Genomic DNA, 24,041 nt, shown 5'->3' with positions numbered 1-24,041 from the left:
AATTATCAAATTTTCCCTAATATCTACCCCTCTTTTGTGAGTTGTGAGTACCACAAAAGTATGTCCAGTGCTTCGTGTCAAATAGAAAAGGAATTTTTTATTTTTGGAAGGAAAATAGAAAAGGAATAATTGATGTCGAAAACAAGTGAAAATATTTCTTTCATAAAAAAAATGTGAGAGCTAGTATCTATTATAGATGGACATTGAGGGTGGAAGTCATGGGCCATATTCCCCTTTCTTTCCGTTTCTAAATTTATTTTATGAACATTTATATACCTAACCCTAATTTATAGCTATCTTAAATGCTTATTGATTTTTGTTCACTAGCATTTGCCCCCTTTGAACGCCAATCTTCTCTTATGTATTAATACATTATTTATATTTAAGAATTTTCACAAGTTTGTTAAGTCTTTAGATTTGTTAGCTGGCTAAGTCTTAAGTCTGTAATAGACTAACCTTGATTTCTTTTTTCACTTCGGATATAATAGATGTTAGAAAGAATAAATTTATATTTGATCAATAAAATTAAAATAAAATGTTATAATAGAACTTTTGGTCCACTAGTATTTGTTCAAATTTGCAATGTTATATCATTTAATGAATATGATACGTGATTAGGTTAAACATTAATAATCAACAAAAATCTTGAATTTGAAACTAAAATTTTAGATTTTAAAATCTTTAAACCGTAACTCAACTGACAAATGTCGATATTGTTAGATTTATCATCTTGTCCCGATTCGAATCTGACACCTCACAATTATTAGTCTCCTTTTGTCAACAAAATAACTAATAACTGAATTAATAAACTCAATTTGTCACACATCCATCATATGTCATCTCACTTACATTTGTGTCATTACCCTAAACCTTAAAAAAGAAGACTTACGAAGCTGACTAGATAGATTGGCCCAAGCCTCTTTGTGATCCGTACCAAACTCTATTTAAGACCAAACACTCTCCTTTAGTTTCTCATACAATCTCGAAGCACATTTCCTTTTCACATATTTTGTGGTATTCTTAGTCATGGCTTCAAGAAAATCCTTCACCATAATTTTCCTTCTTGCTCTATCCTTCTCAAGTATGAGCTTGAGCCTAGGTGCTCGCAATCTTTTGCAACTACCAACCTTTCCGATCTTTCCAACTTTTCCAAAACCAACAGTGCCATTGTTTCCTACAATTCCAATTCTGCCTAATGTTCCACCACTCCCCATTATCCCATCTCTACCACCTTTAGATTCACCTCCTTCTAATTTTCCAACATTCCCCAAATTCAACTTTCCCCCACTTCCTTCTAATGTTCCAATTCCAGAATTTAACTCTCCTCCACTTCCCAACCCTTTCCCATTCTTTGCCTCACCACCTTCAACCACAAGTCCTTAAAACACTTTTATTGTTCACCGTCCTTTGATTTTGTACTTTGCAAGGTTATGAGAGGCGATTGCTTTTCTATTCGAAAGGTAGTTATGGTTATAGTAAAATAAAATAAACATTGGGTTACCAATACATTTTTTTGAATTGATTAAAATTTACACGAGTCTCACCAAATTCATATAAGATCCATATGATTTAGTGAAATCTACGTAAATTTTAACTAATCAAAGAGATAATTTTAAAAATTATATGTTACAAAGTGCATTGCTAGCTCTCTCATAAAATAAATTATAGAATTAGTGTTGGAAATATATTTAAAGAATTGTGTTATTTTGCATGTATTTACGTAACAAGATAGGAACAGAACAACAATTTCAATAAAGATATATATATATATACCGTGGTTTGAATTTTAATAATTGTTTTGCTAATATATATATATATATATATATATATATATATATATTTATATATTTAAAAACAACTCAATGAAGGTATTGAATCAATAAATCACTAGAACTATTGCATCGTTCATCGAACTATATAATTGAACTGGATGACTTGATATAGTATGGCTTGGTCTCTATAACTTTAATTTTTGTATTAAATTAGATTGTATCGAATGACTTAATCGTATATAAATTTTGTGATATATTTGATTCAAAATGCATAATTCACCAATATTTATTTAATAGTACATTATTATTCAATATTATTTTTTTGACATAAACAAATTTAACTCATTTCATTCAATATAGCTGGTTCAATACAATATCCAATGCAATAAAAAAACTGACGACTATCATACAATATAGACGCTTTCGGTGAGTGATGAACGACTCTATCTGTTTGTCTCTTAATAAAATTAATCCTCAAGTTTGGCATGTTCGACATAATAGCTTTGTACGATCGTAGGATAGCTCCAAAATTTGAGTGAGTGCTTGATAAATCCAATATGCCATCTACCACTGTTTTACAATCCAGCTCCAAAGACACTATTGACACACCTAATTGCTCAATCCAATATGACGATTTCATATAGTAACAATTAATAGATGTAATTTGGATGGAAACTTGATGAATTGAAGGGATGGCCAACCATGTTGACGAGACAATCCCCCTACTCATAATTTTAGATAGGGTGAGTTGATCCGATCATCCTGCTAAATTCGTTGAAAAATAGGACGATGACAGACAGATAGGTTAGCTCGTCGAGCCAATTTAATTTTTCGGTTATTTATTGACGAATCAATCCACTAACCTACCACCTCGCAAGAGGCAAGATGAGATTTTCAATCCACCTGCCATAGTCGGCATGCATCCACGCTTTCTACATTTTAGACGAGTTGGTGGCAGGGCTGGTCAAGATAGGTGAGTTGACGCATTTAGCACGACTTGTGTGTCAAATTATTTTACACTTGATAATTATTCACAATTTACCAACACATACAATAATTGCAACACGTACTATACAATAATTGTCACTACGCCAAAAATGACATTTTATAGTGCGCCTTTTATAGCGTTTATTAAATATAAGCGCTGTTGTATGATATTTAAAAAATAACGGAGAATACAACAACACTTTTTTGACAAGCGCTATAAAAAAAGCGCTGTAAAAGGCTTGCGCTTTCACATAATAAAGGACTATTAGAGCGCTTTTTGGAGAAGCGCTGTAAAAGACTTTTAAAAAATAAAATAAGGAGGTCTTTTACAGCGCTTTTGAACAAGCGCTGTAAAAGACTTTTAAAAAATAAAATAAGGAGGTCTTTTACAGCGCTTTTGAACAAGCGCTTTAAAGGCTTCTAAAAAAGCGCTGTAATAGACTTTTAAAAAATAAAATAAGGAGGTCTTTTACAGCGCTCTTTAAAAAAGCGCTGTAATAGGCTTTTAAAAAATAAAATAAGGAGACCTTTTACATCGCTCTTTAAAAAAGCGTTGTAATAGACTTTAAAATAAAATAAAATAAGGTGGTCTTTTACAGCGCTCTTTAAAAAAGCGCTGTAATAGGCTTTAAAAAATATTTAAGGTGATCTTTTACAGCGCTCTTTAAAAAGCGCTGTAATAGGCTTTAAAAAAAATAAAATAAGGTGGTCTTTTACAGCACTCTTTAAAAAAGCGCTGTAAAAGACATCCTTATTTTATTTTTTAAAAGCCTATTACAACGTTTTTTTAAAGAGCGCCGTAAAAGACTTCCTTATTTTTTTTTTAAAGAACGCTGTAATAGGATTTTGTATATAACATTAAACCCTTAAGTTTTCTCTTCATTACATAAACTTCACTACGCTTCAGTGTCCTTCTCATTGGCAACCCTACTGTCCCTACGAACCATATTGTTAACCATCTCCATTGCAAACCATCTTTATATTTGTTACTATCCCTACGAACATTATTACATACCATTTTCATTGCGAACCCTACTCTGTCCTACGAACCGTTCGTATTTCTGCGCATTCTCGTTGTTCCTTCTTAAACGAAACCGTAACCCTACAAACCCTACGTATTTTTTCGCACTCTTCAGGTATTGTATTCATCTATTCATTTATTTCTTATATATATATATATATATATATATAATGTGTTTGTTAATACTAATAATCACATTTATTTGATAGTGTTTTACAAGTTTTCCGAGCTCAAATGGGTGTTACAGTGTCGAAGCAAAAGTCAAATAAATCACATGGATTCCAATAAAGGTTTGAAATATATGCCTTTAAAATTTCATTAACAATCAATACACAAATATTTATTGACTTATATGTTTTATTTTATAGTGCCCTCGTCAAACTAACAACATAGACTGCGGATCCTATATATTGCGATTCATGAAGGAAATTGTTGATATAATCCTAGAAAGAGATCTAACTGAAATAAAGGAATGCACCTATTACATCGCTTTTTTTTAAAAAGCGCTGTAAAACTTGTACAACAAGCAGCGCGTTTTTAGAAGGGATTTACAACGCTTTTTTATTTTAAAGAGCGCTGTTGTATTATTTTACAGCGCTTGATTCTACAACGTTTTTTTTTTTTTTTGAAAAAGTGCTGTAAATAACTTAAAAAAAACGCTGTAAAATACTATTTTTGGCGTAGTGTGCAACACATACTATAATTGACGTGAAGGAAATTGTTGTGCCATTGACTAGCCAACTATAATCTTAGTATGAACAATTGTGAGCTTTTTATTCTCCCAAAACTCTTACAAGATGATTTGAATATCATTTTAGTTAATGATAGTATTGAAATCTCTTACCTTAAACTTGTTAGAGTTTTTTCGTTAGTCTTTTTTCCATTTGTATGTTAATTTAATTTTATAAAATGAGAACATATAATAGTTGTGATAAGTATTAATATCATTGTTATCTACTAAATATTCAAATTACTATTTTGTATGTCTTTCACTTCACTCAAGTTTCATATAAAAACTTTTTATTTTATCAATGGTAAATATTTGTCTTGTTCGATTTATACAATAAATCATATTCTTGTTTTGTGCATCAATGATAATTGGTAAATCACCATTTATCTCGTATATGCTTATAGTAAATTATAATTAGTGCATTTTAATTTTCTTAAGAGAGTTATCTCTTTTAAATAATCCACATGTAAATGATCATATTTTAATTAATTAATTAGTAACAAATATTTGTCTTGAATATGCTTTATATAATGAATTATAACCGACTATTTTAATTTCCTGCACACTTTTATCTAAAAAAACTGATAGACACCCTAATAGTCATACACATGCTTGTCTTTTATATAATTGATAAGTGAAATATTAATTTTTTAACTAATTAATCATTAATAACCATTTATCATAGTTTTTATAATAAATTATAATTACTATATTGTAATTTTCTCTATAATTTTAATTTAGAAGATATTTTAGAGAATCATTAGAAATGAGTATAAGTTAGGCCGATCAACAAGGATTCAACTTGAATTATCAAAAAATTAAAGTTTAAGTGTGATCTCTGGTTTGTCATTAGACTATTTTTTAAGTACCAGACTAACCTTTAAAAAAGTTTAATATGATCTATTAGACTATTTAAACTCTTATTTTATATTAACATCTTTAAATATGTAATGGAACATATCATTGAATAAACTAACAAGTTAATAATTCAATAAAGTTAAATATTTTTTTTAGATTTAAAATAACATTCAAAAAATTTCATTTTATACGTCATTATACTTCAATTATATTTTATAATAATACAATTAATTATTTTTAAAATGAATATAAACTAATATGATTAGATTACTTGAAGATTAATAAAATTATACCCAAAGTTCAAAATCTAATACATAAACAATAATAGTATTAAAAATATATTTACTTAAATAGTCTGACCTAGTAGAATTAATTTTTTTGTGCTGCATAACACGACAGTTTTAGTTAAATATATATTAAAAAGAAGTCATACAAAATATGTTAATTTTACATATTTTTCTCTATAATTATGGATATCATAAGAGAAAAATAAGTTACATTTTCCAATGACAAATTAATTAGAAGTATTTTTATAAAGAAATCGTTAATGCATATTGAATTTTGTGAGTTGTCTTATTTAAAAGGACAAAGAACAAAAAGTAAAAAAAATCTCTTGTTATTAAAGATATATTATTAGATTGGTTCTTGTTAACAAGTGTTTTAAGAGAATTTATTAAGAAATAAAAAATGAAAGTTTTATTTTGAAAAAAATAAATTTTATATTTTTGCTTAAAAGAATAATGTATTATGAAAATTAAATAGTAAAAAAGTAGTTAGTTTTTATTTATAATAGTAACCAAAATATAATTTTTGTTTGTTTATAATAGTAATAAGATGAAATACATTTGACTTTTTGATGCTGATAAAATATTTGATTATTAGCATGTGCTTTTAGATTAGTTGTTAGCATTTGCGTAATAATCCATTCATCTCAATTTACTCATTTATAAATAAAAAAATTCATAAAATAAAAAACTTTTTTAATTTCTAATATATTTTGTTGTTGCAATTTTAGCGTTTAAATCCAATGCAATATCTAAGAATGATAATATAATAAAAAAAAATAATTATTTTTAATAGGTGTAATAGAATAGTAGGGTGTAAATGAAGAAATAAAAGGGGAGCGGTGATAGTGAGGAAATTAGAAAAGTGTGTGAAGAGAGAAAAGAAATATGGGAGTGGAGAAGCAAGTTGTGAGACCTGGAACCGGTCCCAAGCCACTTCCCGGTCAAAACGTTACTGTTCACTGCACCGGTTACGGTTCGTTCTCCCTCACTTCTTTCTATTCTTCTATAAACCCTATGACCTAATTTCATTTATATTATCAAATTACAATTTCAATTCATTACTGGATCATAAGATCCACCCTTTTCATGACCTAATTCTTTCTTATTCTGTTTCTCTTTGTTATCAACAGGGAAAAACGGTGACCTTTCTCAGAAGTTCTGGAGGTTTTTTTCTTACTATATTACCCTTTCTTCCACTTTTTTATTTTATTTTTTATTATTAAATAAATAAAATTACTTTGTCTTTCTATAATAATAATGTGTTCCTCTTTCATTCATTCACAGCACAAAGGATCCTGGCCAGAGCCCCTTCTCTTTCAAAATCGGCCAAGGTTCTGTCATCAAAGGTATATTATTATTAATTATTAATTATTATTACACTTTTGCTACTTAGTTCACGGAAATGTAACATATTTGGATGTAATCAGAATAATCAGGGTGAAACTAGCACCAATGATATTATTATTATTAGCACTTTAAGTTTATTTCTGTTCCATTTACACATATAATGCTGCATCATACAATGTTCATTCAGATTTGTTCAAAGCATGATTCACTATATGATTTTTTCCCCCAACTGTCTGTGTTTGTACTTTGTAGGATGGGATGAGGGTGTTATCGGCATGCAAATAGGCGAAGTTGCTCGTCTCCGGGTATTATATCTATTTTATACTCTTACTTATTATATTGTTCCTACTCACTAATCTATTTGATTTCATTTGCTGCTTGTTTTATTATGGTTGATTGACCATGTAAAAAATATTTACAGTGATAGTTTATATGATTTAAATCTTAAATTTTATGGTTCAATTAAATGTTCTTATTGAGTATGTCAAGTTTATAAATTTTTGCAAATTTTTAAAACTATTTGTTGATATTTTGCTTAATAGTTGTCCATTTGAATAATACCTGATATTCACCTTATTGATGATTCACCTTGTTGATAATAATCTCGCAGTGCTCTCCTGATTATGCTTATGGTGCTGGTGGCTTTCCTGCTTGGGGAATACAGCCCAACTCTGTCTTGGAGTTTGAGATCGAGGTCTTAAGTGCACAATGAAAACCTCTGTACTCTGTTCTACCAATAATTGTTATTATGAATAGTACCCTGCGTTTCTGTCGACATGTATAACACTGAGTTATATCTACAGTGGTTGAGTTGTTGAACTTAAATTCTAAATAAAGTTTCACTGATCTCAAACTCTCCAGTATTTATATTTGGTACTGTTTACTATACCTCTTCCCCTTTATCTTTATCAATTTGCTGATCAAATGTTATTTGGCAATGCATGGTCTTAGTTTCTGTTTCCGAGTGAAAGCCTTTAGATGGTATTTGTGGATCCTGAAGAATTTTTTTTAACTTATCAGTCATCCCAAGTTTATTATCTGGTCTGCATTCTGCTAATGAATTTATATCCTCTTTACAAATTATTGACTTATTGCTACCGGGATTTGCATATTTGTTAATAAATATTTTACTAATGTTATGTACGGAAAAAGGTTATCTAGAACAGCATATAAGAGAAGATATTTTTCCTTGAAAATCCAATGTGAAAAGTTTCATTTACATCAGCTTATTGTGTATTTGGATGATACTTGCTCATAAGCTTTTTTGAGAACTGCATCTACATAAGCTGACAATGTAGAAGTTCATGGAATAAGGTTCTGTATAAGCTCTTTTAGGAGCTGTTCTAAAAGTCAAATGCTAATCTGATGGTTCTGCAATTTTGACATGTTGCTATTTCAGACATCGAGACTTCGTCTCATGCAGTTCTTAATCTGATGGTTGATAATTCTTTGTTTTTCAAATTTCTTATCAGTAACAACGATCCTACCAAAAGAAAAACAATCACCTACATCGGGTGGTTTTGGTGGAGGCCAAATAGGAATTAGAGCTACAGCCTACAGGAGGGGTAAAACCTAAACAGAAAAAACGTTAGTAGAGAGGCAATGGAATGGTTACTTTGTGGCACATTTGTATACTAAATTTATGCCCATACATTGACATTTTCAAGCATCAGCCAAACACATGATTATTTTAATAAACCAAATTTTATATCAATTCTCAAAACTTATTAGTTTTAGCCAATGTTCAATTAAGTATAAGACATGATTGTTGTAAAAGAAAGGGTTCTAACTAGATCTGAACAAACTCTAATAATATTTGTTTGATATCTTTGAAGGTGTTAAAGTAGTATTAAAATTGAGGTCAGGGTTTAATTTTTGATGCTAACAAATTCTGCTTCCCGTAACAAATTAGCCATTCGCATTTGCTTATAAAAAGAATAATATTTGCATGTAATTTTAACTAAAATATTACTTTCAAGTTGTACAATCAGATAATACATTCAAACACAATTCTCACTAAGTTTTTTGGCGTAAAGTTTTTGAGGTACAAATATCATAATCTATACCAATTTCATCAAACAAATTTTTAATAATGTGATTCTATACATAAGGATTTTCAAAAGTCTTAGTTCATGCAATGTGAACTTGTACTAGTATAGAATTGTTAGGAACTTAAATGTGACTGTCACATCAAATAAAAATTGGATAAATAATTAATATATAAGAGATGTGGCAAATAGTGGATGTCTTAAATTTTTTGGTGTAGAGGTGCTGCATTTATCACTTAGGGATTTAGATTATTTGCTTGTTCTTGTACTTAGTTTTTTTTCTTCTTTTTTTATAAGAAAATGATATTAATGAGAAGTATAAGGAATTCCTCAACCCATTACATAGAATTCAAATTAATCATTTTGCAAACACAACAAAGAGTTATTGAACCAATTTGAGAAATAAAGACTAGAGCTCTTACAGTATATTATGTAGTAATATTTGTGATCAAATAAAAAAGTGATTTTGTGGTGTTGGTGTGACAGAGTTCATAGATTCAATTAGTCTTTTCTAACAATATTTATAACTAATTACAAACATTAACTATTTAAAAAAAAATTAATTTTTTTTATTAATCCATTGATACATAGTTATAATTATAATGCAGAAAGAAAATTTATTATAAAATCTACTAAAACATGACTAGTGGTACCTATGTGCAGGACTTGTTCAACAAATTCGGAAGCCTGAACCGAAATAACAACAATGAAATTATGAAATTATCTTTAATTTTGAAATTACAACATAAAAATAAATAAATAAATAAAAACTTATTAATTTTACATATACATCATAAATAAAATTTAATATAGATGTTATTTATGATTTTTAGAAAATACAATGAAATTAATTTTTAATTGATTATCAAAATTATTCTAACATATATTCGCTACATTGTAAAAAAGTATAATAATAGTGGTATACTCTAAATTTGAAGTTAAAAGCCTTTACATTATAAAAAATATTTTAAAAGTCTTTTTTCTTTAAAGCCCTTATCTTAATGGTTTATCCTTTGACGGAATGTGTCTATGTGAGTAATATCAATTCAAATATGAAGCATAGCGAGGACTACTAGTACTCATTTTTGTAGGTTATATCCCTACTATACTAGTATTAGATCTATTTTGTGACCAACTACTATAAGTGCTCCAGATAAAGCTAACTAAAAGAAAAAAATAGCTGAGCCAAAAGGGCGTGCATTTATTTTACCTTTGCCTTTAAAAAAGAAAATATAATCAGAAAGCAATCAACTCCATCAATGTTCTTTAGTGAATAGTATTGATAAATAAAAGGGTTTAAAGGGAATCCCTGAATTCAAGCATTTAGCCTCTGAAATCCAACCGCACTTTGGTGTATATGTAACCGAAAGGGAAGACCTCATCATACATTTTGGTATTTGGTGTTTGTGTCCTCCTCCACTCCAAGCAAAATGGTTTTGCACCATATGCATATAATTTACATATTATACAAGAATTATTAGAGTGCTATTCTCGATCTAGGTTGATTCAGTTGATAAATATTCAATTCATATCTTATGAAAATATGTGTTCGAATTATGTCGTTGATATGTGAATCTCGTTAACAGACAATATGTACTTTATATAAGTTTTTTCTGACAAAAAATTTAGTTGTCATGCATTCCTATTGTAAAAAAATTTACACTAATTGTACATCACAACAAAATTTTGATTTAATTATGATAAAAGTAAAAAATCTTTAAATAATCTAACAATTATGATTGATTAACGGTCCACACACTATTTATAATAACAATGTATATAAATTAAAAAATCAATAATTCAACTTATCTAAACTTTATTAAATAAAAAATTATTGGGATACTATTGGTCTCTTTTAAATTTGGAGTCTTTTTCATCTTCTTTTGGCTTTTCAAGAAATGCACGGGTGTAATATATTAGATTGTATGATTGTAGTTAGTGGGCTTAAAATTTGTATTGCAATTGATGGATCAAGCATTTGCATAATTTTCTCTTTATTTTTATTGTCAGTCTAATACATGATTCATTCCATGTACCTCGTGCCAATTTACTCACTTTAAGTGGGGGCAATTGGGCCCTTCGGTTGGTTGAATTTCAATTGCTATTGCTAATTAACAACAAATTAGGTTGATAAATGAGTATTACTAAATTATAAAAAGAAAAAATTGAGTATACTAAATTATCCGTGAGTGAATGGCACATGTATATGTCTCTTGTGAACTTAGACTCCTGTTTCAGCAATGTTATTGTCATCATAATTATTCTAATTATAATTATGATGACTATTCAACCGTATGATAAGTATGCTCATGCTTTGATAATCACCAATTAATTAATCAGGCCACCAACAACATGAATTCATTTTTTTAGTAAAAACATCAATTCATTTATTTTTAAGCAAACCTATCACTTTTTGTTTTACTGAATGCTCATCAGATTGGGAATGAATTATTATGAATGAAAAAATAAAAAAGTTTTTTTAAATTGAAATAATTGAATATGTATATTTTGTGATAAAGTGTTATAATAAGTGAAGGATGGAGTAAAGTTTTATTTTGAAAAAAAAAAAAGTAAAAATAAAATATGGGTTTAGTTTTGGGTTAAAAGGGAGATTTAGTTGTGTATATAGTGTGAGCATGCACAAGTACCATTACCTCTTTTCAACATTTTCAAAATTCTTCTTCAACTTGCATTCACTTTCTTTTCCATTCCATTCTTCTCCTCAAATTTCCCGTAAGTCTTCTCAAAATTGATTCATTCCTTAAATTTATTTGGGGATAGGATCTTCGTTATGGAACATGGATTTGAAATTCAAACTTATTATAATTTATTGCTATTTTTTAGGTTAAATTGGTTGCCGTGGATTAGTTATTAATAGGATTTTGGTTTATAGTAAACTTCTTTTATTTATTTAGTTTTTATTTAATTTTATCATTATTATTATTATCTGCAAAAAAAAAAAAATTGAATTTTCTTTCATATGATATGAACCTTGTTTCAGGAAAATTGTTGGAGGGCATAATATCTGCATGAAGCTCTAAGTAATTCTGGACATCTCAGCAAACAGAGGAACAAATCAGCATGCTTTGGTTGGGTCATTCAGTTGATGTATTCCGCCAAATTATACGCTTAAACTTATACTGTAAAGTTATACTGTAAATCATTATTCCAGGACATTCTTTTGGTGTGTGCATTAGATTTAGATTGACTGAGTAGTGTGGTGAGGAGGAGTACTGAGGAGCAGAAGAAGTTATGGTAGGCCAAGCAGCAAGTCAAACAAGATTTCGGGCATTAAAACATTGGAATGGAATTGAAGGTGAACCAGCAATTATTGTTAGAGTGATAGCATGTTTTCAACCCTTGCATGATTGTCAGGTCAGTAATGTGTTGTGTTGCTAATTCATAGGTGTTTTCCATTTTTTGTATTTTTTTTTTATAACTTTTGACATGATTATTAAGCTAGTTGTATAATAAAAGTTTTATTCATGTATTTGTTTTATTTACAAAGCTTGTTATCAGTTGTTTAATAATTCTATGAGCTCACAGGTGATGTGTGTTATCTTCTATTTTGCAGGCCGATTACTTTCGTCAGTTGCTTAAGCCTGTCACGTAATTGTTGCACATTCACTTTTTGTTAAAAGCTGGAATTTGTAGTTTTCTTTTTCTGTCATTTGTTCCAAAGAAAAGCAGCAAGATATTAAAGATCCTATATCGAAGAACCAAAGCTTTGAGTGATTGATTTGATTGTTCTTTAGGGTCTTTCTTTTGGGTTGGATGGTTAAGCACTATGAGTCTTGGCCTTGTCCACAGCATGTGGCTTGGCCATCACTTTATATGAATTGTGCGCCGGATCACGGTTTGTGTGGTCATTCATCATATCTGAATCCTAGTGCGTCCACTTTTCCTGCTGTCAGTGCATTTCCAGGATTCACAGCTCATGCTACCCCAAGCCTGCGGACTGATCAGACCAACGAAGTGCAAGGGTTCATTCAGGATCCCAAAACAGAGCCGTGTTTGAAAGAAATGCATATTAGCGGAGCTACGCAAAATGCAAATCCTGCATCTTTGCAGAAGAAGTTTATTATTTTTGACCAATCCGGTAATAAGACAAGGTTGTTTTATAGTCCTGTCTTCCCACTTGTTCAGAGTCCAATTGTTACTACTAAACAATTTGCTCAAGCTGATGATGTAAATCGGGAAGTAAGGGCAACTAGTTATGCTCAAAAACATTTACCAAAATACACTTTTCCGGAAGAATCAGAGAAAGATCAAGATCATGTAGTTAATGAAGAAAGTGAAATGCATGAAGACACTGAAGAAATCAATGCATTACTTTGTTCTGATGATTGTGATTATGATTCTGATGATTATGACGACGAGGTAACAAGTACAGGCCATTCTCCATTGGCTACTGAAAAGACTAATTTGATGCAAGAACAAATTGAGGACACAAAGGAGGATGTCGCTAGCTCTGATCGGCCAAACAAAAGGCATAAGTTAGTTGATGGTGGGTACATGAGATTACAACTGCCTGCGGACAGTGCTGGTTCAGTAAGACTAAATGAACCATGCGAGTGTGTTAGTGATGCCGAATCGAAGTATTCTGGCAGCCAAATGTGTTCTGCCAGGGGAACTGAAGAAGATAATTCAGTAGTTGGTGATATTCAATTGAAAAAGGATAAAATTCGTAAAACGTTGAGAGCTCTTGAGAACATAACTCCTGGAGCAAAAGGAAAACATCCGCTGTTAGTCATTGATGAAACTATTGATTACTTAAAATCTTTGATGTCCCAAACTGGTATGATTGGGGTGAAATATCATCACTAATAATATGTCACTGAAGGACACATGAATAGTTGAAAAGGTAGTATTTGTTGTGTTCTTAGCTTCATGCTTTCTTCTTTCTCAAGGTATATTTATGGTTTAGCAATAAAGAGGCAAAAGTAGGTATATATACTATATAGTACTGCAAGTACTGTAAAATGTAAATGAAGAAATATGGATTTGGATTGTGTGCCATGTGACTGTATGCAGTCAGCTACATCCAGATCATCAAGCTCAATATCTTACTGAAACCTGGACTGTCCAATCTTGATTAGACAATTCAGATGTGGCTGATTGCATGCGGTCACGAGCTTGTGACTCTGCACAACCTGGAGTTCGAATTTCAATTAGTTGACCAATTTTTTTTTTTTTATCTTTTTGCTTTGGGAGATAAAGGGTCACAGATTGAATCGACAGTAGAATGGTTAGTGGATGGTTGTGCTGTAAATGAGGACACTTTGTTTTTTTATCTCCCTAAAAAAACAAGTGTTGAAATTTATATGCATGCGCGTTAAGGTAACAACTGGGGTCCCACTTTCCACCTTCCTTTTCATTCTGGCGTAGACTATAAAGTGGCAAGAAAGTTTCTGATGTTGGGGAGCGTGGTGTTTCATTTCATCATGAATTAATGAATGGGACCCTTTTGTTGAATTGAATATAGAATTTGTGGTTTAAGGTTATCCTTGTTTTACGTGTTTGTTGTGAGTGGAATCATAGGCAATTCCATTTTCTACGTTGTTGTCATTGAGAGGTGTATGTGTCTCTGTTGAGTGTTCCATTCAATTCAAGGTTTCATTTTCATGATGCTATGATGTATGTATCTGTCGGTTGAGTGATTGTGTGAATAATTGAAGGATCAATGTTGGGGCAGTTGTCTATTCTATGTTGGTTGTCTTGTGTGTTTGATATACCATGACTATATCCATATGTTGTGAATGTTTAATATCTAAAGAACATGTGTACTAGGAATCCATGGTTGCTAATTTCCTCTGCTTTCTTGTGTACTACTACTTTTGATGGAAGTAAATGTTTCTTAATTAGATAAGTAAATGTAACAACATTTATACGAGTGTTCTAATTATTTGAATTGTGATATACATGATCTAATTACAGGGACTAGATCTATTTTTTTCTTCCGAGTGACTAAAACCAGAAAATGACCATATTACAAGGATAAAAAACATAAACTACCTTAGAAGTATAGTTTGATTAGTGATGTAGTTACATCTTCATTACAAATTGATACAACTCCTTTAACCAAACAACATTTTTATTATTGATAAAAGTCTCATATTAGATGCGATATGACTCGAATATGTGTTTATAAGTGGTAAAAAGTTCTCATTTTTCAAATTCTAAAATTATATTAGAGTCTATTTAAAATTTGTTAGATTCACTCAAATGTCTAATTCTCCTGTAAGAGATTACATTAAAACATGAAATTAGACGGACTAATTCAACCGATCAACCAAAAAATTAGACATATGTACACTTGAATTAAACATAAAGGGGAAAAAAATAGTTAAAAACCACTCAAACAGGCTATAAAAATATTTTGGAAAAAAAGTAATTGTGTTGTGCGGCACTGCTTAGATTAGCCTCCATCATTTTGAAAGTGAAATGTATTTGTATGAAAATAATTTTAATTTATTTAACTAAGGTTCCCCAATTTTTCAGTGTTTCCCACATAATTGATAGTAACAATTCTGATGTTGACATAAAGCAATGGTATGAAACATCAAATTTAACGTGTGAATAGTAGTACAACTACTATTTTTTTTTTTAACTTCATTCATCTCTTCAAGCTTTATTAACATCCACAACTTCAAAAATTTCAAGGGGTGTAAATTTAACTCGTCAAATTTTATTCAAATAAAAGAGAAAAATGGTATCGTAGAAATTGAATTAATTTTATGCAAATTAAAGAGAAAAATAGCATCACATGTAAGTGGATTTGAATGAGCTTTGCTATTAAAAATAATATTAGATAATTAATAAAAAATGACGTATAAACAACGGTTATCACTAGTTAAAGACACATTTAAAGATTACATGTAACTTAGCAAAATCATTTTTGTGATTGAAGTGACAGTAAAATTCACACTCGAAAAATGTGATTAACTTGGTGACAAGATACAAGAAAGAAAAAAGTGGTAACACATAAGAAACAATTTCTCATAATCTTTTATCAAGATATTGAATTTCTCCACCTTCTAGTAGTCTTTCTGTTCTGTTCTGCAGAAGCTTCAACATTATGAGGTAAAACATCATCATGATTCTGTACAGTTGTCATCTTTGTAAGTTTGCTCAATTTCTTCCAACCACTACTCCATGCAGAACTTTGTTTCTGCTTTAACATCTTATCAAATTGTTTCTGCAAATTTTCCATATCATTTTGAAGCTCCAAATATTTGGCTTTCACACTCTCAAGCTCAAACTTTAGTGTATTGACATCTTTTTTAGCAGCTGTCCAACCTTCTTGGAATGATTGTGGTGTCCCTTCAAGAAGTGTTTTTCTGTTTGTTATAACCATTGGTTGTGTGAAAGATTCATTAACATCTTTTAAGGAAGTGTTGGATAGTGCATTGCTTATTTTAACTTGTTCTGCAAATAGAACTTGTACTACTACTCTTAATGGAAGCCTTTCATTTTGTGCAGCATGCATGCATGCATCAATTGAGAGTTTTTGACAGTCCATTACACGGCAGAGTCTTTTCCTTTCATGCTCAGAAAGTGTTGGATGTGCCTGTTTGTGTTACTTCACATGTTAGAATTCTAGAACTATAAATTCAATGAAAAAAATGTTAAAGCTGATACGAAGGTCAGTTTAGTTTATAGAATTACTAAATAAGTAAACAATTATGTTTTTTTCTTTCCAAGAAACAAGAAATAATTACCTTAAGATAGGAATCAATAGCTCTATAAAGTCCATCATCACAGGTTCTAGCTGACTCAGGCAAAGCTTCTGCAAGCACCTGAAACTTTGTCAAAGAAAGGTTTCTATCTCTAGACACTTCTGTAAGATAACTGTCAACAAGCCTTGCTACTCTTGCTTTAGCATTAAGGTTACATGCCATATGTTTTTCAGAAAATGACATTCTTTTAGGACTAGAACTTTCAGTTTGTTCTTGTACTAGAAAATGCTCTAGTAACCTCAAAACAAGATCAACATCATACATTGTCAATGTCTCTCCTTTATTATAGCAAGGAATCAATAGATCAGATAATGTAGCTTGCTCAAATTGCATTCCAACCCTTTTCTCTAATTCAGTAACCAAAGCATGTGCAACTTTTGACACTATTGCCATTCTCAAAAGCCTAAGAAGGAAGCTACATGAAACACTATCCTTTTGAGGTGGAATAATGCTTATAAGACTCTCAATGATCATTCTTTGTTCTTTAGCTTGAAGATTTGAATTTTCATCTCTAGTTCCAACCAGAATCATGTGAAGTCCATTTTCATTCCAACTATTTCCACTACTACTAGTAGTACTATTGTTATTGTTACTGTTACTAATACTACAATTACTTGTTTTTTCATCACATAAAATTGATGTGTCAGTAACTAATCCTTGTAACCATTTAGTTGCATAATGCATTATTGCAGCACCAATTAACTCAAATCTCATACCCTTTACTTTAATAGCAGTAATGACTCTAACAAAGTGATCAATCCTTAAGATTGAAACATCTTCAAACCACCAATCAGGAGGAACAACAAGTTGATGACGAATCCTATTTGGACTTGTATCTTTGATGATTATGTCATTGTTATTGTTGTTCCATCTTGGACTTGAAATGTTTTCTGTTCTTCCAGTGTAAGACCATCTTATCCCTTTTGGATTAGCACAAGCTTTCCAAGCTATAGACTCGCTGCATCGGCGAACAATTTGAAGATTTTCAGACCAAGGCGAAAGCTTTTCGCAACTTTTCAACACTACTATTGAGTCTCTCCATGATGATAAAACAACATAGCTAAGAAATGCTTCTGTTTTGAATATAAGATTTCCTTCTTCTAAATCTTCTGTCATTTCTAAGTACTCAGCAGCACATCTTAGACCAGAGATGTTTCCTGCTGTTAAATCAACAGCAATTCCATAGCAGAATTTTGCTGCAAGTTCAAAACCCTCAAATCCACCAGGTATATCATCCATAACTATCTTATTCAAATTCGGTTCGCGCGATTCGTATATGATTCTACTCAGCTTTCCACTTCGAGATATAAGAGGATACTTTCACAACAACAAAGAGAAAGAATTAACACATATAATTCAACAGTTATACTATATTTTAAGTGAAGAATAGCCAGAACAATGTCCAAAGAACTTTACCTAAGTTTTGTCCAAAATTATAACCATAGATTAAAAGAATTGAAAACTTTAGGAAACCAAAAAAAATAAAAAAAAATTAGATAGCTACCTTGTGTAAGTGGAAGTTAGCTTCTCCTATTTGAACTTGAATGTCACTTGGAATATCAGTTGCAACATACCTGCATAAAAAGGTACTAGATTCTTAAGCATTTTTGTGAAATGGATATTGCATTTTTTTTTGTGTTAACTTTTCAGTTCTCAGGAGAAAGTAGTCATTAGCCGTAATAATTCAAAGTTCGATCGGAGTTAAGTAAAGTTTGGTCAATGATTATTTCTGTCGTGGTTCGAATACAACTATGCATCCATCCCAATTATGAAAACATAGTGCTAAGCTGAAAATCTCTCTGTTCTCTCTGCTTCAGTTTTGTGAGTGTGTTATAATTATATTTATATCTCCCTAATATCAGGATATTGCATAAGTTAATAGCACCATCAAAGAGCATACTATATAATATTATTATTAAATAATTAATTCTACAGCATTTTGAACATACCAAGAGTGACCTCTTTGAATAAATCCTTCAGTTGGGACACCATGCTTGCTTGAAGTGAGAATTCCATCACCATATTCATGTCTTGCAGCTGAATCACTCTCTGATTCCCACATGCTTGATTGGATGAATGGAAAAAAACCAGATTCACAGAATGTACTGTTTATAAAATTTTATAAGGAAAGTAACTTTAACTAAGAATCAAAACCAAAAATATATAAAAGATTAAAAGAGAGGAGGAACCCCACATGGGATGGTTGGAATTATGTTATTATTACAGGCTGTGATGAAATGGGATATACTCAAGTAAAAAGAGTATTAATAGTGAATGATGTTATTATGAGTTTCTTGTTTCTTTTTCAACTTTGGATTGGAATTGGATTATATAAATAAATAAATGTATGTATAAGTAAAAACATTGATAGTTTAGTATCATGACTGACCATGCATGTCTTTTCCTTTTCAGCTTACTTTAAAATTCTTTTAGTTTATTATTGATTTTTGTTATGTCATAGAAACATTCTTCGTTGATGATAGACAAAAATTCAACTTCCTTATTAGGAGGATTTGGCTTTTATGTGTTTAATTAATTAATTAATTAACGAAAAATACAAATTATGGTCTAGTACAAAGTTGGCTCATATATTCTAGGCTAAATTACATCTGTGGTCCCTTAACTTAATTTCAGGTAACGTTTTAGTCCTTTATCTTTTTTTTTTCCCGACTTAGTCCTTTATTTTAATTTTAAATGACAATTTGATATTTTATGTTTTAAAATTTCAACAACGTTATCATTTTTTAAACAAAAATTTAAAAAAAAATTCAATCAAAACTCATAAAATTAATTATATTCTTCAATATAATACAAATTTCATCAAATCCGTAATGCAAATCTTCAAATAAAACTCATATTTTCATACTTTATTTGATATTATTAGGAATAAAGGACTAAATCGGAAAAAAAAAATAAGGGACTAAAACGTTACCTAAAATTAAGTTAAGGGATCACAAATGTAATTTAGCCTATATTGTAAGAATATGAGTTTAATTTTCGTAATTAGCATGATAATCTCATTAGTTGATAATATAAATATTTTTGTAAGTATTTCTTAAAATTTAATATCTATGATAAGTACTCAAGATTGCAGAGTGATTAATTTATCTATGTTTTTTTAATTATGAGAAGGAAAAAAGAAGAACACAAGGGCTAACAAAAAATTATGTTTTAATTCGTGTAAATAAAGAAGGATATTTTTAGTGAAAAAAAAACAAAGTGGTGGTGGATGATGGGATGGGAGGAAAAATGAGTATGACATGTGTGGTTATATGTTTCGTCCTATTTATACAAAACATTTGACATTTGGCCTTTTTACAACCATTGAGTATCTATCTCCACAAATGCTGTAGCAATAATAAATAAATATTTAGTCAAAAAAATAATCAATAAATGTTGTAGTAGTATTTTGGAATTGCAAATCAATGATTGGTGTAAAATAAGTTAAAATAAAAAATTTGAATTTTTAAAATGTATTTATTAGTTAAAAGATTTTAATCTTGTTTAAAATGAATCATCTCATATGATACGAGGGTCTATTAAAATCTTAACCATCAGTTAAAAATGAAAATTAAAGAAAAAGTGAATTTTAAGGATGAAAACAAAAAAATCGAAATCCATTGGAATCATTTTTGTAATTGTAATTTTTAAAGTTGAAACTTCAACACGCGCAGAGTAGTGCCAATTTGTCTCATTTAGTGTCTCCCCAAAACGGATGGTTTTGGTTTTGCCATGCAGAATATAAATAAATCCACAGAAAGAAATATCTTATTTTCTTTTATCGTTTGTATGCTCATTTTTAATAAAAGTTATACATAAAATTAGCAAAAATATTGAATCTTTTAAGGTAGATTATTCAGTGTATTTTAATATTGAATGTTATCTTATAGAGCCTATTAATAGGGGTGTTCAAAAAAACCAAAAACTGAACCAAACTGCCGAACCGAACCGAACCGAACTGCTTTTGAACTGAACTGGTTTAAGAACCGAACTGTTTTCGAACTGATTTTGTAAAACCAGAACTGAACCGAACCGGTTTTTCAATTCAAAAAACCGAACCGAACCGGTTTTTTGTTTAAAAAAACCAAAACGAACCGGTTTTTATTTCAAAAAACTTGAACCGAATTTTTTTTTAGTCGTAATTAGGGGTAATTATGAAAATTTTGGCCTATATGAACAAAAAAATTAAGTTAAACCAGTTCGGTTTGGTTCAAAATAGTAAACCGGTGCACCACTTTTATAAACCGGTTCGGTTCAGTTCTTTGAACTGAAAACCGGTTCAGTTCGGTTTTTCCAAACTGAAAAACAGTTCGGTTCAATTTTCAAATGGTTCTAGTGCAGAACTGAACTTTGCCCACCCCTACCTATTAATGTGTACAATCACAACATTGACAATCAACTTCTAATTATGAATTCTTCAAATTTGTTATGTATACCTTAAACTTTTTAAAAATAAATAAATTTTTTAATTTTTTGCATCTTATATTTAGAATAAATATCAATTTCTCATCAACGTGAATATGTGATTGTCGCTTATCACATGTCACCATTAGGAGTGAGAATATGTCATACTATACTTTAAAATGTATGAATTTGACATACGATTAATTTTTTAAACTTAAATTTTGAATTGTAGATTTTTTTTTCGACCTAGTCTGACTTGACATTTTTTTAAATAGATTAACTAGATCTTTACATGTTATCATCACACATATTATATTTCTATAAATTATATTTGAAGAATTATAAATTTGTTTGACTCAATAATTATAAACTAGATACATAAATAATATATAAAATTTAAGTTATAAAAAAATTATTTAAAAAAAACACATAAAAAATTGTTAAGCTAGCCCACGCAACGCGTGGATCCCATTTTATTTTCAAATTTCATTGTGTTAATATTATTTATTAGTTGTTAACAAATGTTGTCAAAATAAAAATTAATTAATAAAAGTCTCAATTTTAATTAAAACAAGTATTTTTTTTTATTGTTTTACAATAAGTGACTTATTTGACTAATAAAATTTATACCAATAGTCAAGAAAATTATATAGCAATTAGCAAATATGTTAAAATAATTATTATACATACAAATCATATTTGTTATACACTCAAATAATTGTATATAACTGTAGTATCTCAATTTTGTCTTATAAAATAAAAATAATTTAAATAAAAATATGTTTGTCTAAAAATTATAAAAAAATTGTAGTAGATTTATATTAAATTTTAATATAAATAAATAAATAAAACTAACCAAAAAAGAAATAAACTTAAAACAAAAGAGTCCTTGTTTCTCTGCTTTGCCGTGTGCTAACTTTGACGTGTACGGTGCGTCTCCATATGAGGTTGCGTCTCCACATAGAGTTAAAGCAGTGTAAAATCCAGAACAACAACCCAAACCAGGTTAAAATCTAGAACAACAACCACCCCCTTAAATTGTAGCAGATTGCTTGATGTAGTTGCCAAACCAGTTTAAAATCCAGAAATTAATTTATACGATGGATACAACCCTTCCTCGTTTTGGTCTATATATTGAAACAAAAATTGAATAAGGGAAAAAAAGATCAGACGATAAAATTGAGGATTTTCCTTTCTTTCTGATTCTGGTTTTCAAAATACAATAGAAATAGAGCAATATCAAAGAAGAAGAATCTGCCATCATACTTCTTCTCATCAACCCATAACCTTAATCTTAAACATACTCGATCACTACCAACAAGCGACAGAGGACGAGAATCAACCCACCACCACGCCACGGAAAAAGGGTATTTTCCTCATTCATAGGTTTGCTGTTGTATATTATTGAAAAATTGAATTTTTGTTTTTGATGTGTATGAATACAGTTTTGGTTGAGATTTTTGATGTGTAATTGAGTTAGTTTTGTACTAAATCTGTTTCTACTATTTTCAGTATTTATTTCTTTTAATTATAATAATTCTATTTTAATGATGGACATAATTAAAAGGTGATAAATATCATTTATTTTAAGTTATAGTAGTTTTTTTGGTTTATGCTATTTAGTTTTAAAAATGAATTTTATTTCTTCATTTATTAAATTTTAGAAAAAATAGTTTAAAAGAGGGTTACATTTATAATTAGTATTAAAATCTTTTTTTTATTTATTTAATAGATTAAGTTACAAGTCTATATATTTTTCTTTTCACTATTTTATTTCAAAAAAATCGTTTAAAACTTATTTAATATGTAGTATCAATTTTATTTTTTTTCTAAAAAAAAGTTATAAAATTAAAATTAAAAAAAACAAACAAATATTTCATTAAAAATTAACTAGATGTGACATCTTTTTAATCTTTGAGTTATTAGAACACAAATTGTGACAATTTGATGGTTCTAAATCTCATATTCACAAATAAATTAAAAATGACATTTTAATCCCTGATTTGCACAATACAAATCTCCTTGAGTTTTGAGACACGAGTTGTACAACTCGATCGTTTTAAAACTCACATTTTAAAATAATTATTCAAATCAAGCAAGTCTTCTTTAAGTTCGTCAAATTTAGCATTTTTTTATAACAAAAATACAATTTATTTAAAATCAATCAACGCATTCACATTTTCTACCAAGAACTACGTAGCTTTGATTTCTCCATCGCACCGAGAGATACGTAGGAGCAAGATCACACTCTTGTCAAGCACACTAATAAAAACTTTCTTTTTTTTTCCCACTCTTTTTTAACACACTTTTATCTCAAAAAATCACATTTATAAAAAACAATTTATATTCATATTTAATAATAAAGAAAAATAAATATATTTAAGTTGATATAATTTTACACAATTAATTAAAGGTAACCGTATTTTAACGGATGTCGTAGGGTGCTAATACCTTCCCTACGCAGACTCCCGAACTCAAAATCTGGTTTCAAAGACCATTTTTACATTTTTAAGGGTTTTCCAATATTTTCCCTATTTTAAAATAAATTTTGGTGGCGACTCCATATTAAATTCGAGGAAAACTCGAAATTTTAGGCCGCGACAATAACAAAGATTTTAAAATAATTTTTATATATAAGTCACATCTGTTGTATACGTTGTAAGATGTTTTTATGTGAATAAATGTTTTTTGTACTTAAAAAAAGAAAACGGAGAATTAATTGATATTTTATTACAATTGGGCTTATAACATACTTAGCCGTTATAGTGATATCAATCTATTAGTATTAGATATAATTTGTCACCTAGACAGACACATTGAAATGAAATATTTATATATTTTGAGGTTT

At 29.5% G+C, this 24,041-nt stretch overlaps 3 protein-coding genes and 1 long non-coding RNA gene across 4 annotated transcripts; 3 read left to right on the top strand and 1 right to left on the bottom strand.

Moving 5' to 3' along the window:
• The first annotated feature begins 1,380 nt into the window (after positions 1 to 1,380).
• Positions 1,381 to 4,509, top strand: LOC113784440 (uncharacterized). Its single transcript, XR_003470507.2, has 4 exons — positions 1,381 to 3,080; positions 3,141 to 3,895; positions 3,990 to 4,070; positions 4,149 to 4,509. It is a non-coding gene; the product is annotated as an uncharacterized lncRNA (long non-coding RNA).
• Positions 4,510 to 6,467: 1,958 nt separating this feature from the next.
• On the top strand, positions 6,468 to 7,848 carry LOC101493980 (peptidyl-prolyl cis-trans isomerase FKBP12). The gene is made up of 5 exons (XM_004485548.4): positions 6,468 to 6,628; positions 6,786 to 6,819; positions 6,940 to 7,001; positions 7,255 to 7,307; positions 7,613 to 7,848. The coding sequence occupies exons 1-5, from the start codon at positions 6,541 to 6,543 to the stop codon at positions 7,712 to 7,714; spliced, it is 339 nt and encodes a 112-aa protein (XP_004485605.1). The 5' UTR covers positions 6,468 to 6,540; the 3' UTR covers positions 7,715 to 7,848.
• A 3,777-nt stretch (positions 7,849 to 11,625) lies between these two features.
• Positions 11,626 to 14,757, top strand: LOC101493666 (transcription factor bHLH143-like). The gene is made up of 3 exons (XM_004485547.4): positions 11,626 to 11,783; positions 12,052 to 12,425; positions 12,625 to 14,757. The coding sequence occupies exon 3, from the start codon at positions 12,825 to 12,827 to the stop codon at positions 13,875 to 13,877; it is 1,053 nt and encodes a 350-aa protein (XP_004485604.1). The 5' UTR covers positions 11,626 to 11,783; positions 12,052 to 12,425; positions 12,625 to 12,824; the 3' UTR covers positions 13,878 to 14,757.
• Positions 14,758 to 15,881: 1,124 nt separating this feature from the next.
• Positions 15,882 to 19,108, bottom strand: LOC101493345 (root phototropism protein 3). The gene is made up of 4 exons (XM_004485546.4): positions 18,739 to 19,108; positions 18,294 to 18,363; positions 16,772 to 18,106; positions 15,882 to 16,620 (listed from the first exon to the last, which is right to left on the bottom strand). The coding sequence occupies exons 1-4, from the start codon at positions 18,849 to 18,851 to the stop codon at positions 16,063 to 16,065; spliced, it is 2,076 nt and encodes a 691-aa protein (XP_004485603.1). The 5' UTR covers positions 18,852 to 19,108; the 3' UTR covers positions 15,882 to 16,062.
• Between the last annotated feature and the right edge of the window lie 4,933 nt (positions 19,109 to 24,041).

The sequence above is a fragment of the Cicer arietinum genome, chromosome 1 (genome assembly GCF_000331145.2).
Source record: "Cicer arietinum cultivar CDC Frontier isolate Library 1 chromosome 1, Cicar.CDCFrontier_v2.0, whole genome shotgun sequence".
Classification (NCBI taxonomy): domain Eukaryota; kingdom Viridiplantae; phylum Streptophyta; class Magnoliopsida; order Fabales; family Fabaceae; genus Cicer; species Cicer arietinum.
This window is presented reverse-complemented; position numbering and strand designations above follow the sequence as displayed.